This window comes from Bombina bombina, chromosome 11, assembly GCF_027579735.1.
Source record: "Bombina bombina isolate aBomBom1 chromosome 11, aBomBom1.pri, whole genome shotgun sequence".
In the NCBI taxonomy this organism is placed as follows: Eukaryota; Metazoa; Chordata; class Amphibia; order Anura; family Bombinatoridae; genus Bombina; species Bombina bombina.
This window is the reverse complement of record NC_069509.1, coordinates 84,750,289-84,769,288: the sequence shown is the minus strand read 5'-3', so window position 1 is coordinate 84,769,288 and position 19,000 is coordinate 84,750,289. Positions and strand designations below refer to the sequence as shown.

The window sequence follows — 19,000 nt, the reverse complement described above, 5'->3', positions numbered from 1 at the left end:
ACTCCACGAGTAACCCTTGGATTCACACCAATGAAGATATTTACACCATATCTTATGATAGATTTTCCTGGTGACAGGCTTTCGAGCCTGAATCAAGGTATCAATGACCAACTCGGAGAAACCACGTTTTGATAAAATCAAGCGTTCAATCTCCAAGCAGTCAGACGCAAGAAACTAGATTTGGATGTTTGAATGGACCTTGGAGTAGAAGGTCCTGCCTCAGCGGCAGAGTCCATGGTGGAAAGGATGACATGTCCACCAGATCTGCATACCAAGTCCTGCGTGGCTACGCAGGTGCTATCAAAATCACCGAAGCTCTCTCCTGCTTGATCTTGGCAATCAGACGAGGGAGGAGAGGAAACGGTGGAAACACATAAGCCAGGCTGAAGGACCCGGGCACTGCTAGAGCATCTATCAGCGTCGCCTGGGGATCCCTCGACCTGGACCCGTAACGAGGAAGCTTGGCATTCTGACGAGACGCCATCAGATCCAGTTCTGGTTTGCCCCATAATTGAATCAGCTGGGCAAATACCTCGGGATGGAGCTCCCACTCCCCCGGATTAAAAGTCTGCCGACTTAGAAAGTCCGCCTCCCAGTTCTCTACTCCTGGGATATGGATAGCAGATAGATGGCAAGAGTGAATCTCCGCCCATAGAATTATCTTTGAAACTTCCATCATTGCCAGGGGACTCCTTGTTCCCCCCTGATGGTTGATATAGGCTACAGTCGTGATATTGTCCGACTGAAATCTGATGAACTTGACCGCAGCTAGCTGAGGCCAAGCCTGAAGAGCATTGAATATCGCTCTGAGTTCCAGAATGTTTATCAGAAGGAGGGCTTCCTCCTGAGTCCACGAACCCTGAGCCTTCAGGGAGTTCCAGACCGCACCCCAGACCAGAAGGCTGGCATCTGTCGTCACTATAGTCCACTCTGGCCTGCGGAGACTCATTCCCCTGGACAGGTGAACCCGAGCTAACCACCAGAGAAGAGAATCCCTGGTCTTTTGATCCAGATTTAACAGAGGAGACAAATCTGTGTAGTCCCCATTCCACTGATTGAGCATGCAAAGTTGCAGTGGTCTGAGATGTAGGCGGGCAAACAGAACTATGTCCATTGCCGCTACCATTAGGCCGATCATTTCCATACACTGAGCCACTGACGGCCGAGAATTGGAATGAAGAACACAGCAGGAAGTTAGAAGCTTTGATATCCTGACCTCTGTCAGAAAAATGTTCATTTCTACTGAATCTATCAGAGTTCCTAGGAAGGAAACTCTTGTGAAGGGAGAAAGAGAACTCTTTTCTCTGTTCACTTTCCACCCGTGAGACCTCAGAAAGGCCAGAACAATGTCCGTATGGGACTTGGCTATTTGAAAAGTCGACGCCTGAATCAGAATGGCGCCGTGGCTAACCCGAAGGGAAGAGCCACAAGCTGGTAATGCCTGTCTAGGAAGGCGAACCTTAGGGACTGATGATGCTCTCTGTGAATCGGAATGTGTAGATAAGCATCCTTTAAGTCCACGGTAGTCATATATTGACCCTCCTGGATCATAGGGAGGATGGTTCGAATTGTCTCCATTTTGAAGGATGGGACCCTGAGAAATTTGTTTAGGATTTTGAGATCCAAGATTGGTCTGAAATTTCCCTCTTTTTTGGGAACTATAAACAGGTTTGAATAGAAACCCTGCCCTGTTCCTCTCTTGGAACTGTGTGGATCACTCCCATAACCAGTAGGTCTTGAACGCAACGTAAGAATGCCTCTCTCTTTATCTGGTTTGCAGATAATTGTGAGAGATGAAATCTCCCCTTTGGAGATGAACCTTTGAATTCCAGAAGATAACCCTGGGAAACAATCTCTAGTGCCCAGGGATCCTGGATGTCTCTTGCCCAAGCCTGGGCGAAGAGAGAAAGTCTGCCCCCTACTAGATCCGGTCCAGGATCGGGGGCTACCCCTTCATGCTGTCTTAGAGGCAGCAGCAGGCTTCTTGGCCTGCTTCCCTTTGTTCCAAGTCTGGTTAGGTCTCCAGACTGGTTTGGACTGGGTGAAATTTCCCTCTTGTTTTGCATTAGAGGAAACCAAAGCTGTGCCACCCTTGAAGTTTCGAAAGGAACGAAAATTATTCTGCTTGGTCCTTAATTTGCTGGACCTATCCTGAGGAAGGGCATGACCCTTTCCTCCAGTAATGTCAGAGATGATCTCCTTCAGACCAGGCCCGAATAGGGTCTGTCCTTTGAAGGGTATGTTAAGAAGCTTAGACTTTGAAGTAACGTCTGCTGACCAGGACTTAAGCCATAGCGCCCTGCGTGCCAGAATGGCAAAACCTGAATTCTTAGCCGTCAGCTTGGTTAAATGAAAAACGGCGTCAGAAATAAAGGAATTAGCTAATTTAAGAGCTTTAATCCTGTCTAAAATATCATCTAACGGGGTCTCCACCTGTAGAGCCTCCTCAAGAGACTCGAACCAGAAAGCCGCTGCAGCAGTAACTGGGGCAATGCATGCAAGAGGCTGGAGAATAAAACCTTGATGTATAAAAATTTTCTTAAGGAGACCCTCCAATTTTTTATCCATAGGATCTAGGAAAGCACAACTGTCCTCGACGGGGATAGTTGTACGCTTCGCTAGGGTAGAGACTGCTCCCTCCACCTTAGGGACCGTCTGCCACGAGTCCCGTATGGCGGCATCTATGGGAAACATCTTTTTAAAAGCAGGAGGGGGAGAGAACGGCACACCTGGTCTATCCCATTCCTTAGTAATAATTTCCGAAAACCTCTTAGAAACTGGAAAAACATCAGTGTAAACAGGCACTGCAAAGTACTTGTCCATCTTACACAATTTCTCTGGAACTACAATGGGTTCACAGTCATCCAGAGTCGCTAAAACCTCCCTAAGCAATAAGCGGAGGTGTTCGAGCTTAAATTTAAACGCTGTCATTTCAGAATCAGACTGAAGCACGCCTTCCCTGAATCTGAAATGTCACCCACAGATAGAAGCTCTCCTGCCTCAGCTTCTGAGTATTGTGAGGGTATATCGGACACAGGTATTAAAGCGTCAAAGCTCTGTATTAGTTCTGGCCCCAGAGCTGTCTCGCTTTCCTTGTAACCCTGGCAGTTTGGACAATACCTCTGTAAGGGTATTAGTCATAACTACCGCCATGTCCTGTAAGGTAAAACAATTAGACGCGCTAGATGTACTTGGCGTCACTTGAGCGGGAGTTATAGGTTCTGACACATGGGGAGAGCTAGATGGCATAATCTCCCTTTTTTTCAGTCAGAGAATCCTCTGGAGATAAATCTTTAAGAGCCATAATATGGTCTTTATAGTTTATAGAAATTTCAGTACATTTGGTACACATTCTAAGAGGGGGTTCCATCATGGCTTCCAAACATATTGAACAAGGAGTTTCCTCTATGTCAGACATGTTTAACAGACTAGTAATGAGACAAGCAAGCTTGGAAAACACTTTAATAAAGGTGAAACAGTAATTAAACAAAAACGTTACTGTGCCTTTAAGAGAAAAAAACTAGCACTTAAACTGCAAAACAGTGTAAAAATATAGTAAAGTCTTCGAAATTTTTACAATGTGTGTAAGGGACTAAAGCAACATTGCACCCACTTGCAAATGGATGATTAACCCCTTAGCCCCCAAACCGGATTCAAAAACGTCAACCATTGAGCAACTGCCACAGCTCTGCTGAGGCTCCTACCTGCCCTCAAATACAATTTGGTGAAGGAATAAACCCCTTATAATGGTCCTCAGATGCCAAAGGACTCCTCTAGGGAAGCTGGATGTCTCAGTCTGAATTAAAACTGAGCAGCAATAGCGCTAAAATAGGCCCCTCCCACCATGTACTGGATGTCAGAGGGGCCTTAAGAAAATACTCCTAGGAGTATCTGACTAGCCATGTGGAAAACTAGGCCCCAAATAAAGATTTATCTCCCTCAGAGAAAAAACGTTCTATTTATGAAAACATGTAAACGTTTTGACACTGAATAATATTAACATGAGTATTACCCTGTTTTGTAAGCATGATCCCAGTCGCTGTTAAACCACTGCATCACACTTGCCTCAAATACACAAGGCTCTGTCAGCATTTTCTAGAACTTATTTCATCTCTCTAGAAATAAAAATACTGAACATACCTCAAAGCAGGTAATCTGCAGACCGTTCCCCCAACTGAAGCTTTCTTCCATACTCTTCAGTTATGTGTGAGAACAGCAATGGACCTTAGTTACAAACCGCTAAGATCATCAACCTCCAGGCAGAATTCTTCATCTAATTTCTGCCTGAGAGTAAAAACAGTACAACGCCGGTACCGTTTAAAAATAACAAACTTTTGATTGAAGATAACACTACACTAAGTCACCACTTATCTCTTGATACTTCCCTTGTCGAGAGTTGCAAGAGAATGACTGGGGGTGGCAGTTAGGGGAGGAGCTATATAGACAGCTCTGCTGTGGGTGTGCTCTTGCAACTTCCTGTTGGGAAGGAGAATATCCCACAAGTAATGGATGAACCCGTGGACTGTATACACCTTACAAGAGAAATATAGATAAAGGGGAATCAGTGGATGTGATATACTTAGATTTTGCAAAGGCGTTTGATACAGTGCTACATGAGAGATTAATGTACAAAATTAAGGGACTGGAAAGTTATGTAAGGTCATTAGGTCAGAGCAAGATGAACTTTCGTTACAAGGGGATCTGCAAAAATTATAAGTATGGGCAGGTAAATGGAAAATGAGATTTAATACGGGAAAATGTAAGGTTCTACATTTTGGAAGTAAAAATAAGCAGGCAATGTATTATTTAAATACAAGCCAAACAGAGGAAAGGGATTTGGGAGTAGTAATAGATAACAAGCTAACAATGGGTGCACAATGCAAGGCAGTGGCTTCTAAGGCTAATAAGATACTAGCATGTATTAAAAGAGGCATTGATTCAAGGGAGGAAAGCATAATTCTGTCACTATATAAATCCCTGGTAAGACCTCACCTTGAGTATGGAGTGCAGTTCTGGGACCAATCTCAAAAAAAGACATTGCAGACCTAGAAAAAGTTCAGAGAAGGGCAACAATCTAATAAGGGTGATTGAGAATTTAAGCTATGAGGAGAGGTTAGCCAAATTGGGTCTGTTTTATCTAGAAAAAAGGCGCTTGAGAGGTGACATGATTACTTTATATAAATATATTCAAGGCCCGTATACAGAGATGGCAGAAGCTCTGTTTATTCCAAGAAAATTGTTTGTGACAACAGGTCACTATTTAAGGCTGGAAGAAAGGAGATTTAATCTCCTGCAACGGAAATGTTTTTTTCACTGTAAGAGCAATAAAATTGTGGAACTCATTACCAAAGGAGGTAGTGAATGTCAATTCCTTAGATACATTTAAAAATGTTTTTGATACATTTCTGGCTAGAAACAGAATTCATGGATATGATTGCTTATATTAAATGGGTCACCTTTTAGTGGGATTAATTTAAACTCAACTGGAGCTTTTTTGTAAGTATATTTGATTTGTATAGATTGAACTCGATGGACTTCTATCTTTTTTCAACCTCATCTACTATGTTACTACTATGTAATATGTGATCATCTGGAGAGAGAAAAAATAAAATAAAACCTAAATCTAAAGAAGAACTCTGGGAAGTGCTGAAAGAAGCCTGGTATAATATACCAGAAGAATACTTCACAAAACTTCAGGACAGTCTCCTCAAAAGAGTTCAAGATGTGCTTAGTGCCAAGGGAGGTCACACTGAATACTGACTTTTGCCTGAAGAAGCCATTTTGTTCTGAAAATTGTTTTTTATATTTTGTGTACATATATCCTGTATGTTCTGTTTGTATCTTAATAAAGAGACCGAAAAATGTATTTGGATGGTCATTAAAACCTTAATAAAACAACAAAGCTGGTGGTGGCTTAAGACTTTTGCACAGTACTGTGTATATATATATATATATATATATAATACATACAGTACATATATATATATATATATATATATATATATATATATATATATATATATATATATATATATATATATATATATATATAGGGCAAAAACAGGTAATCTTCCTCGATGAAAGAACCAAAGGGGCAAAATAAAAATAATATACCAGTATAAGAAATAACATTCTTACAACCAATCACGTGATAAATTTATTTCGTTATAACAAGGATAAAAAAAATAAAACCATTTACTAGTGGTTAAAGTTAAAGTGAAGGTAAAGTTTTCCGTTTTTGTAACCTTTATTCTATTACTCATCTATTATATAGTATGATCGCTATTTTTTTTTTTTGCTATTTGTATATATATGATTGTATTATAAACTGTTTATATTTACGTTCTCGGCCGGTCTTAGCTCCTCCCTCCATGTGTTTCCGGGTTTTTTACTCTATTACATACAGAGCCGTCCCACCCGCTCTATAAGTACTTCAAAAGCATGTTCCCGATTGCCGGACAACTTGCGCATGCGCACACTTCGCCGTACATTCGATTTGCGCCTGCGTGACTGAAATAATGTTAGACCATGCGCTAAACTGGAACGAGCGTTGATAATAACAGAGAGGAAGTGAAGGCACCGCATGCGCATAGAGTCCAGTAATGCGGTGACGTAATATGATGGCCGCCTAATGGCCAGTGTTTCAATTGGCTTATCAAAAAACGTGACTGGGCTTAGAAAAAAAAATAAAAAAACAGGTTGTTTTAACAGTGTTCAGAATTGGATGAATAAACGGTAAAAACAAAATTTAATTTTAGAGTATTTACAGGGGAAACAATCTAATAGATGAAACTTAACCTTCACTTTAAGATTGATAAATAAAGTGAAAACAATAGATCAACCATTCGCTTGACATCGCAAAAACGTTTTGCCCCAAAATATCTCTAGAATTTTCATAAATACTGGCGACATTTTTTACTTCAGACATTGCGAGCTATTGCGGAAATAATTACAACTTTTTAGGCGCATTTTTTCGGGAATTTATCAATTTTGCCCCTGTTGTATGTATGTATGTATGTATATATGTATATATATATATATATATATATATATATATATATATATATATATATATATATATATATATATATATATATATATATAAAATTATCTTCTACATAAAGAGAACATTTATGTAACCCCTTGTGCCAATTGGGTGTAGTTACTACATCACACAGTACTTTGCCCAGGAGGGGCAGCTTGTCTACACTATGGCAAAAGATTATGAAGGAAGGGATTGGCCCATTTTTGGTTTAGCACCCTGGATAGCACTTGCTGATTGGTGGCTACATTAAGCCACCAATCAGCAAGCGCTACCCAGGTTCTGAACCTAAAATGGGCCAGCTCCTATGCTTTCATTCCTGCTTTTTCAAATAAAGATACCAAGAGAACAAAGAAAAATTCATAATAGGACTAAATTAGAAAGTTGTTTAAAATTGCAGCTCTATCTGAATCATAAAAGGTTTAGTATCCCTTTAATTTCACAAAGCTTTGCAATATATACTTTTTAAAATTGTTTTCTTTTCATATAATTATCATTTAAAAGCTGTAAGTATGAACCTTTGGGATTTGCATCTATACAAGCAGGGATCAATCTATCATGCTTGTTTTGGATCTGACAATTGATTTATTCCCCCCCCCCCAGTAATTACTAGTGATGGTTTTCTGCATAGAAAAAAAGTCAGAAAGGAACACGGAATTTCAATGAAAAGGGAGAAATTAGATTTATTTACATATAAAAAAAACGTACAACTTCCACACACATACACGTGTTTTTCTCAATGTACACTGATATTTTTAGTTAAAAGGCAAACCCTGTCACTTAGCTTTAACCTAAATACAAATAATGGTTTATATTTAGCATTTAGCAGACCAAGTGCGCATGCTGTTTGCTTTTTGCAATGGCTGGAAAGCTTCTGGATTATTAAAAATACATGGAAGAGATGCATTAACTGTAATACATCATAAATAATAAAAAGACAGCTTTTCTACTAGGGAAGATCTTCTGAGATCATGTGTTTTTGTTTATTTTGTTCCATAATAGTCCAATTTGATACAACCAATCAGACGCTTTATCACGCAGAGTTCCTGGCTCCTTGTCATCTCGGGTTACCGCCGCTGCCATGTTTTCCTGGGCACTTATGAGTTACACATGCTGCAGGGTGTGCAGGGAGGAACATGTATTGTTTCTGGTCCGTAATATTTATATGCACTATTCATATTCCTCCCAGCTATAAGTGTCCAGTAAAACATGGCTGAGGTGGCAACCCTATAATTCCACCTAATGAGCTTCTGAAACAGTACAGGGCATGCTTTGAACATTCTGTGGTACTGGCATGCACATACTGAAGTACTAATACTGAGCATGTGCAATAGCGCTATAGTACAAGCATCGAAAGCAGCACATTCAACAGCGCAATATCTCAGTATGGTCTTTGGGATATCACCCCTTCTACAGCATTCTCTAAGAGGAAAAATATATAAACATTAAACACCACACATAATAGTCAGAACTCACTTGGATGCACACAGTTAGGCTAAAAGTGAAGAGTTTGCTTCAGCATTTGTGATAAGCCCAGCGACCACTCCATAATCTGCTTTTTGTAAGCAGTTAAAGGGACATTCCGGTCAAAATTTAACTGCACATAGATGAATTACATCTTTGAATAAGAAACATATTTGCAATATAAATGTATTGGCAAAAATGCTTCTAGTAACAGTGATCACTGTTTTAGTGTTACCATTTCTTTTTCTGCACGTGCATGTGAAGCATAGCTAGATATTCTCAGAGCACCAGCATTTTAAATATTGCAGCTGCTCAGAGTGCCAGTGGGGCTTGTATCATGTCAGATATTATTAAACGGAGTCATTACCAGATGGTACAAGCACGTGCTGAGCAAGTGCTGTGTTTAAAATGCTGGTGCACGGTGCATACTTAAATACACATTTGAAACAGCTATAGATTTTTTTAGAAGCATTTTTGCTAATACATGTATATTACAAAATGTTTCTATTCAAAACTGAAATGCACCCATGTGGATTACAATTTTGGCTGGAATGTCCCTTTAACCCTAGAGCAGCTTGTGTGCACCCATATGGCACCCTTATGCTTTTAGCCGTGAGCATCCAAGTAAGTGTTGACTATTCTGTGTGTTGTTTTATATTTTTATGTGAGTGTACCCACTCCAGTTTGAGAGTGCAGTCCACTTACAGATTTTATATATATACATGGATATAAGTGATTTAGTACAGAAAAGGTGCAAAAATTACATGCTCTCATTTATTAGAGGATGTGATTTTAGCACTAATGACCCTACAGTGCTATGTTTAACCCTGCAAAGGAGCAGGTACAGTTGATAAGACAATCAGCAGTGATGATTGTTTACAACAGAAGCTAACCTTAAAGTGATGGTAAACTCTCCCCTATATAGAAACATATCTGGAATGTAAGTGATATGTTAGATGGAGTTCACAGCTTTAACTTACTATTTAATGTAGATATAAAATTCAAATTGATCCCCAATCAGTGTTCTAGCTACAACCAAAGTGCCATATGGGGAGAGCACTGATTGGAGAAAAAAATCAAACTGTTAGCTTACAGAAAAATTGACTTTTGAAGTGGGTGGCAGAGCTCGGTAAATTTCAGTGCTTCGTAAGTTATATTATTATTATTATCGGTTATTTGTAGAGCGCCAACAGATTCCGCAGCGCTATAAACAAAGGGGAGTATAAAACAATTAAGGGATAAAGTGGGTAGAGGGCCCTGCCAAGAGTTGCACTGTTGTAATCCACTCTTAAGAAGGTGATCTACAAACAGCTGGACTCTTAAGGTTACATGCTAAGGGGGTTCAGGGGATAGCAATGGAGGAGTGGAACTGGTATAAAGTAAGGTTAGGTTATAGCACATCTTCATTACAACTGACGAATTAAACTCCATCTAAACTATCACTTACTTACTTATCACTTAGATCTGGTTTAATAAAGGGGAGAGTTTAGCATCACTTTAAACAAAAACTGATATCTGTCACTAAGCCCTAAAGAACCAGAATTCTCCACCCCGCAACTTTAACAGCCAATCTAAAACCCACCTCTGAGTAGGGTTGCCACCACAGCCACCATTTCTCTATACACTTATGAGTTACACGTGCTGCAGGTTGTGCAGGGAGGAATATGAATAGTGCATAGGAATAGTGCTATCCAGAAAATCAATGCATGGTCCTTCCTGCACACCCTGCAGCATGTGTAACTCATAAGCGTCCAAGAAAACATGGCTCTGGTGGCAACCCTACCTGGGAGCAAGTGAAGTCCTCTCTTCAAAATTCAAAATAACTGGGAACTATAGCCTCACTTCCACTTTCCCTCACATATATGCCCTCATATCCTCGCCCTTTCCCCTCCTATAAAACCTCTTGTGCTGCTCCTCCACTGGGTCAAATCCCCCCACCCAACCCTATTACGTTCCCCTCCACTGAGGGGGGGGTTGTCTGACAATGAAGTTCTTCGGCAAGCAGATCTATAACTTTTAGTAGAGTGAATAAGTGCAGATTTATATGGCCAAGACAAGTCAGTGTGGTTAATAAACAGCAATATCAGACAATGCAGCTGCCTAAGGGGGGCAGCTCTTGCTGATTGGTGCCTACAATGTAGCCACCAATCAGCAAGTGCTACCCAGGGTGCTGAACTAGAAATGGCCCAGTTAAGCTTACAATACTGCTTTTCAAAAAAAAGATAGCAAGAGAACAAAGAAAATTTGATAATAGGAGAAAATTAGAAAGTTGCTTAAAATTGCATGCTCTATCTGAATCATGATATAAAAAAATGGGTTTAGTATCCCTTTAATGTGTTAAAGCCTTTTATTATTACACTACGGTTTGCAAATCATTAGTCGTTTAACCTTTACAAAGGCATTAAACACATAACTAAAATTAGCTCCAGAGCAGCAATACACTACTGGCAGCTAGCTGAACACATCCATCAGGTGAGCCAATGAGGCATATGCACCAATCACCAGCTATTCCCAGTACTTCGCTGCTTCTCATGAGCCTACCTAGATATACTTTTCAACAAAGATACCAAAAGAACAAAGTAGCTCTGATAATATTGAAAAGTCTCTTAAAGTGAAGGTTAATTTAGATGAATCGGTGCCCGTTTTTTAATAAACCTATTAAAAACAAGGGCACTTTAATTCATCAAAATTGACATTTCACTCGTTTTCTTCAAATACTTACCTTTTAATCCTGACAGCCGCTGCATAGCTTCCTTCACCCGTCGCAAGCCCACTTCGCGGGTCCAAAATGATGAATCCGGCTTCCTCCAATCAGGCCATGATTCCCCAGGGGGGAAGCCGTGATTGGAGGAAGCCGGATTCGTCATTTCTGATGTATGAAGAGGTTTCTGATGGCCGGGGGAATCGCTGGAGCAGATGTAAAGATTAAAAGGTAAGCATTTGTAGAAAACAAGTGAAATGTCAATTTTGATGAATTAAAGTGCCCTTGTTTTTAATAGGTTTATTAAAAAACGGGCACTAATTCATCCAAATTGGACCTTCACTTTAAGGGCAGAAACAGTTAGCAGAAAGCACATGTGGTATTAACATACCAATAAGCATAAAGATCTAGTGTAGAACATTGATTGATACAAAGAAATTAAGTCCCCTAGTGATTCCATTTCCTGTAATACATAAGTACTTTATCTGCAAATGCTCTATGGAAAAAAAGCAGTGTGACATCTGCGTCCTTGATTAACCCCTTGACTGACAAAAAGGGCAGCCAAAAGATTAACTCCTAATGCACAAGCAAGATTATTACTGGACTCAATAAAACATTTTTATGAGTGAATGCAATATCTATACCATCATCAGACCCTGCTCAGATTAAACAGTAAATTCATCACAATAAAATCAGGAGCATGATTATTATCAACAAATAGACCAGAATTCTGCTAAAACCATTTTTTGTTTTTCTCTTGAGCACACTTAGACCCTACCAGATATATATAAATAAAAACTGTTGCATAGGAAATAAGAACATCTAGGCAAGGAGAGAGAGAGGGGAGAGAGAGAAGAGAGAGAGAAGAGAGAGAGGAGAGAGAGAGAGAGAGAGAGAGAGGGGGGGGAGAAAGAGAGAGAGAGGAGAAAGAGAGAGAGGGAGAGAGAGAGGAGAAAGAGAGAGAGAGAGAGGAGAAAGAGAGAGAGAGGAGAAAGAGAGAGAGGAGAGAGAGAGAGAGAGAGAGAGAGAGAGAGAGAGAGAGAGAGAGAGAGAGAGAGAGAGAGAGAGAGAGAGGAGAAAGAGAGAGGGAGAGGGAGAGGAGAAAGAGAGAGAGAGGGAGAGAGAGAGAGAGAGAGAGAGAGAGAGAGAGAGAGAGAGAGAGAGAGAGAGAGAGAGAGAGAGAGAGAGAGAGAGAGAGAGGAGAAAGAGAGAGATGAGAGAGAGAGAGAGAAAGGAGAAAGAGAGAGATGAGAGAGAGAGAGAGAGAGAGAGAGAGAGAGAGAGAGAGAGAGAGAGAGAGAGAGAGAGAGAGAGAGAGAGAGAGAGAGAGAGAGAGGAGAAAGAGAGAGGAGAGAGAGAGAGGAGAAAGAGAGAGGAGAAAGATAAAGGAGAAAGAGAGAGAGAGAGGAGAAAGAGAGAGCAGAAAGAGAGAGAGGAGAAAGGGAGAGGGAGAGAGAGAGAGGAGATAGAGAGAGAGAGAGAGAGAGAGAGAGAGAGAGAGAGAGAGAGAGAGAGAGAGAGAAGAGAAAGACAGAGGAGAAAGAGAAAGGAGAAAGAGAGAGAGAGAGAGAGAGAGAGAGAGAGAGGAGAAAGAGAGAGAGGAGAAAGGGAGAGAGAGAGAGGAGAGAGAGAGAGGAGAAAGAGAGAGAGAGAGAGAGAGAGAGAGAGAGAGAGAGAGAGAGAGAGGAGAAAGAGAGGGAGAGAGAGAGGAGAGAGAGAAGAGAAAGAGAGGGAGAGGGAGAGAGAGAGAGAAGAGAGAGGGAGAGAGAGAGAGAGAAGAAAGACAGAGAGAGGGAGAGAGAGAGAGAGAGAGGAGAAAGAGAGAGAGAGATATCAAGTTTGCCCAGACCTAATCAGTCCCAATTCCCAGGCCTTTTTATTTTTTTTAAATTCCAAATATTACCAGATCAAAAGAATGTTTTACACAATACTGATACTTCCATTTTTTCTTCCCAAATTCAAATGCAGATCCTACCTCATCCGTTTATAATTAAAGGAATATAAAAGTGCAAAACTAAAATGCTTTAATATGTTAGTGCATTTTATCACTGCAGTATTGCTTATATATAACCATGTATTTAACCACTACAAACAGTTTAAACATATAGTTCAAGTCAGCTCCAGAGCAGCAATGAAGTTCTGGTCCCTATATAAGCACATTTGATGAGCCAATTAAAAGAGGCATATGTGCGTAGCCACAAATCCCCCAGCTAGTTCCCAGTAATGCTTTGCTGCACCTACGAATATGTACATTTTCTTTTCAACAAAGAATACCAAAAGTACAAATAACAGAAGTCAATTTAAAAGTGTTTTAAAATGACATGCTCTACCCTTGTCATGAAGATTTCATTTTTGTACTTTTCTTCACACAAATACAGTAGATTGTGTAGTATTCATGTCTGATTCACAAGTATTGCAGTATGTAGTGATACGTTTTATTTGACTAGGGCTAGATTACAAGAGGCGCACTACTTTTACTACTCTTCCTACCTGTCAAACCGTACCTTTAGTGTAGCCTTCTCTGGGACCTCCTCTGCCCCACCACCACTTTCTGTTGGGGTACCGCAAGGCTCTGTCCTCGGTCCCCTTCTCTTCTCAATCTACACGTTATTATTAGGTTCCCTAATAAAGTCCCACGGGTTCCAATATCATTTGTATGCAGACGACACCCAAATCTACTTCTCTGTGCCAGACTCGTGTCACTTACTGTCTTTCTCACATCTCTTCCTGGATGTCCTCTCACTACCTCAAGCTAAATCTCTCCAAAACTAAGCTCCTTATTTTCCCTCCTTCTTCCAAAATCTCCATCCCCATCTCTCTATAACTGTCGACAACTCCATAATTACCCCTACCCCAGATGCCCGATGTCTTGGCGTCATACTTGACTCAGATCTTTCTTTCACTCCTCATATTCAGTCCTTGGCTAAATCCTGCCGCTTCCACCATAAAAACATCTCTAAAATTTCCTTACACAAGACACAACTAAGATTTTAATCCACTCTCTCATCCTTACCCGCCTCAATTACTGCAACTCTGTCCTCTCTGGTCTCCCTAGCTGTCGCCTAGCTCCTTTACAATCCATAATGTTTATAGCGCTGCGGAATCTGTTGGCGCTCTACAAATAACCGATAATAATAGTGTGCAAACTAACGCACAAGTCTGCACCCTTTTGGAAAAGACTGTTCGCATTTTAAGTTTAAATTAAATACGAACACGAGAGTGCAATGTTATGCTTGTTGGGTTAGCGCGACTTCAGATCGCTGGTTAACTGTTACACTGGACTAAACAGTAGCGCAAAAGGCATATAAAATTATGTAACAGAGCCGTTACATTCATATTAACACAGTCTGCTAAAAATCATTGCAGAAAAATATTGCATTAAAAAGTTATAAGGGCGCAAAAATATGAGATATCAGAAAGTGCTTTTACATAGGGATCTTTAGGAACACATATATAACTATATGTATGTCTATAAATATATATGAATGTATTTCTATATGTATGTATTTATATGTGTATATATGTATTTACATATATATGGCTGCTTTTATTTTTTTTGTTCAAAACAAGGCTCCATTAAAGTCTAAGGGGTAATATGATCCTGCGTTCGCAACTTTGCGAAGTATATTTTTCTGTGCAAGGATGCGTCTGCAAGATCGCAAAATTTTAACTTGCTACCTGTAATACGCACGTAACTGGGTGCATGATGGTAAAAAAAAAGTTGAGCTCAGTTAACGCACTTGCGAGAACTCAAATTTTGTGCTCCACTCGGATTCTAGTCCATACTATTCTGGTATCTGACTCACTGGACTAACAGGGCAGCTCATATCAAATTGTCTCATTTGCACAAACATGCAGAGTAATACGGAATTTTGCATCGTTATACAAATAAATGATGATAATAATAATAATGTAACAATGTTGTTGTTTTTTTAAAGCAGTTTAAAGGGACTTAATAAAAAAGTGATTTCTGTATATGTGGTAAAAAAAATGTCCCCAATGTACAGCATTTTTTTTATTAATATGTCCCTTCTGGGACTGTACTATTATGGGACAGGGAGCAAAAAATGGGACTGTCCTGGGAAAATTAGGATAGTTCAAGTATAATGTGGAAGAAAATCTATAAACCACTGTAAAAAGCATTTCATGCTGACACGAATGGCAAAATCATTACAGAGTTGATTTGTCCTGTCCCTTTAAGTTTAAATGTGATGTGTAACTAACAAGTGACTGGTTATGTAAACCTATGTCCTGGGACCATATTGCTTACTGGCTGAAAAGGGCAAATCCCACATAAAAAATAAATAAATATATATATATATAAACAAACTTATTTATATTTAGTACAGCTACATCCATTTGAAAAGAAAATGTAATACATTTTGAAACATTGCCTTTTAGAAGGAATAGACAAAGCTTTGATTATCATGTCCCTTTTAGAAGTGTATTTTATAGTCTTTTGATTGGAAGTACATGGGTGCTGTGCTATATGTATTATATAGATAATCTTATAGTATTTGCAACTGCCTTTCCTAACTACAAATGTGCACATTATTGTGTATCTGTTTTTATATTTTGATTTGTTTTACAAACACATTTACAAACACACAGCATATTTTAAAAAGACTTTGTAGTGGAAAAGGACATACTCTAATTTGTTTAGAGCATGTAACTTTAGCACTACTGATCTGACAAGTATATGTATTTAACCCCTAAAAAGAGGTTAAACACATAGTTAAACTGCCAGCAGAGAACTGAGCAGATACTCAGGACCAACAGTTCTCTGTGGCTCCAACACATAAACTTACAGGGGGAGTAGCACTAAACATAACACTACAATTTCCCTTTAATATACAGAAAATGTAAGAACCAGATTAATATTACAGTATTCTTATATGCAAACCATTCATTGATAATTACTTTGTATAATAATTAGGAGTAATGAGTAAAATATTGAAAAAATATTGATCCATACAATATTTTTTGAGTGAATGCGGCATGTCCCCAGGGCAGGGATTTGTCAGGATCAGAATATGAGTTTTTGAAAATAGCAACAACATTTTTGCTAATCTATTCTAGACTATTATATTAATTAGAAAATGTGTTTTATCTGAAATAGTCATGGTATTTTGTCTATATAGGTGTAAAATACAAAAATGATCCTGTCTGATCTGGGTGTGTTTGTATAGATTTCACTGGGTACAATCTAGGTTTAAGTCATTTAAACCTGGATCCTGTACAATCTGTAACCATTTTTGTCAGTTAACCAGTAGGATCAGAGTAAATTTGTGCAAACCTGGTATAAATCAAAGTCTTGTTATACCAGCAGAGTTTAAAGTGCATGGAAAATCATTCATTTATACTTTTTTTTGTATATGAAATAGCTGTTTCTGCTACTTGAAACCACAACCCAATACAATTAGCTGAGCTTTTAGGGAGCACAGATATTATAATCTTATCTATCTAATTATTTACACAAAGCCATACTTAAAGAGCAATGACACATTCATCTAAACCTTCTTGTTTACATGTTTTTGTCTATAACCATTTTTCAGTATTAGGTGGAGACACAATAGGTAAAATTGGCTATTTCAAATTACAAAATAAAGGTAAATGACATTACCACATTATTTAACACACTCCAGCAAGTAAAATACATCCGTGGGAACACATTATAAAGCAGATTTAAACATACACTGTCCTTTTAAGCAATGATCTGTGTATGTTTATTATTATCATCTGGAAAAAAAAAATCTGACAAGGTCAAAAATATCTTGCTGTTACTTTGCTCCAGATAAAACGATATAGTGCAATAACACAACCCACATCTGTGTAACTTAAAATACATCTAGTAAATATAGACATTTCCCTGTATCTAAATCCAGTGAAACAAAGATAATAATTAAAAAAAGACTTACTTTAGCCAGACAGGACATCTGTACTGTGAAATTCTTCCCGTTCTGTAGATTATTAATAGTCATTGTGAATTCTGATAGAGGACCGCTCCTTCTGTGTTCCTAAAGTATACTGATGCTGGAGGATTCATAGGCTCTCCTTTTATGTCTGTGCTGCCCTCTAGTGGTTGAAAATGTGATTTCACTAATACTGTAACCACATGGTTGTTATATGTTGTATGGCATGAGTGAATGTTTATTTAAAAAAAAAAATACTTTGGGAAAATTTTGATTTAAATTTTAACCGTTTGGTTTCCGGAGCACTGCTATGTCAGACATCCCAACCTGCAAAAACTCATTTCAGGGAGGTGGCTTCATCCGCTACTGTGCCGCCACCCCCGTTATATATTGGACACCTTAAGTAGCTTTATTGCACAACCACATACAACAAACCTATTTTTCATTGATCGTACGCTTGTTCAATGTTTAAATATTTTAGAATACGAAGTTTAATTATGTGCAGTAAATAAAGTAGTATTTGTGTTTTATTTTATTAAAATCAGTGGGGGACTTTTTGGTTACTGATGCACGCTTTAAAGGGATTATTATTATTATCATTTATTTGTATAGCGCCGCCAAATTCCGTAGCGCTGGGTACAATGATAGGGGTATACAGTGACAAAGATTTGTGATAAAATACAAAACATAAAAAGACTAAACAAATCTAGCACAGGAGGAAGAGGGCCCTGCTCTGGAGAGCTCACAGTCTATAGGTTTAGGGTGCAGAGACATAAGGTTGGGGTAGCTTGTTACATTGTTTGTATTTGCAGCAGTGAGTCGGGCAGTTCATGTACATGTATTAGCTTGGTTCGGATGGAGGAGAGATGGTAAGCCTCTCTGAATAGGTGGGTTTTCAAGGATCGTCTGAAGCTATACAAGGTTGGAGACAGTCAAAGGAATAGTCAACACCAGAATTTTTGTTGTTTTAAAAGATAGATAATCCCTTAATTACCAATTCCCCAGTTTTGCATAACCAACACAATTATAATTATACACGTTTTACCTCCGTAATTACCTTGTATCTAAGCCTCAGCAGACTGCCCCCTTATTTCAGTTCTTTTGACAGACTTGCATTTTAGCCAATCAAAGCTGACTCCATGGTAAATTCATGTGCATGAGCTCAATGTTATCTATATGAAACACACCCTCTAGTGGTGAAAAACTATCAAAATGCATTTAGATTAGAGGCAGCCTTCAAGGTATAAGAAATCAGCATATAAACCCCCAAGGTTTAGCTTTCAACTAAGAATACCAAGATAACAAAGCAAAATTGGTGATAAAAGTAAATTGGAAAGTTGTTAAAAATTACATGCCCTATTTGAATCACAAAAGTTTTTTTTGGACTTGACTGTCCCTTTAAGGGTTCTATAATGTCCCAGCAACTAAAGGAATTCCTTAAAGAAACACTTTTCCGGATTTGGGCCACATTGGATCATGGTACTTAGAGTTTCAGGGAGATTGCAATCCATTTGCTGGCATCAGGGAGCCGCTATTACAATCAGGGAGACTCCCTGAACTGCAGGGAGAGTTGGGATGTCTGCTATGTAGTCCTTTATGTTTTGCTTGATTGGGTTGTTTGTGATGTTGTCTCATATATACATTATGATAGATAGATAGATTATAGATAGATGATAGATTAGATAGATGGAAATAGATAGATTAGAGAGATAGAGATAGATAAATAGATAGATAGATAAATGATAGATAGATAGTTAGATAGATAGAAAGAAAGAAGATAGATGATATATTAGATTTATGATATAGATAGATGGATATATGCTATAGATATATAGACAGGTGATATATTAGATATATATATTTTATAGATAGATAGATAGA

General features: G+C 38.8%; 1 protein-coding gene across 1 annotated transcript in view; it reads right to left on the bottom strand.

The window, feature by feature from the left end:
* Positions 1-17,208, bottom strand: part of LOC128642128 (regulator of G-protein signaling 11-like) — an 801,065-nt gene extending 783,857 nt beyond the window's left edge. Inside the window, exon 1 of the mRNA XM_053694807.1 lies at positions 17,126-17,208. Coding sequence (XP_053550782.1) covers positions 17,126-17,188 — 63 coding nt within the window. The 5' untranslated portion in view covers positions 17,189-17,208. The remainder of the gene's footprint in view (positions 1-17,125) is intronic.
* Positions 17,209-19,000: the final 1,792 nt, after the last annotated feature.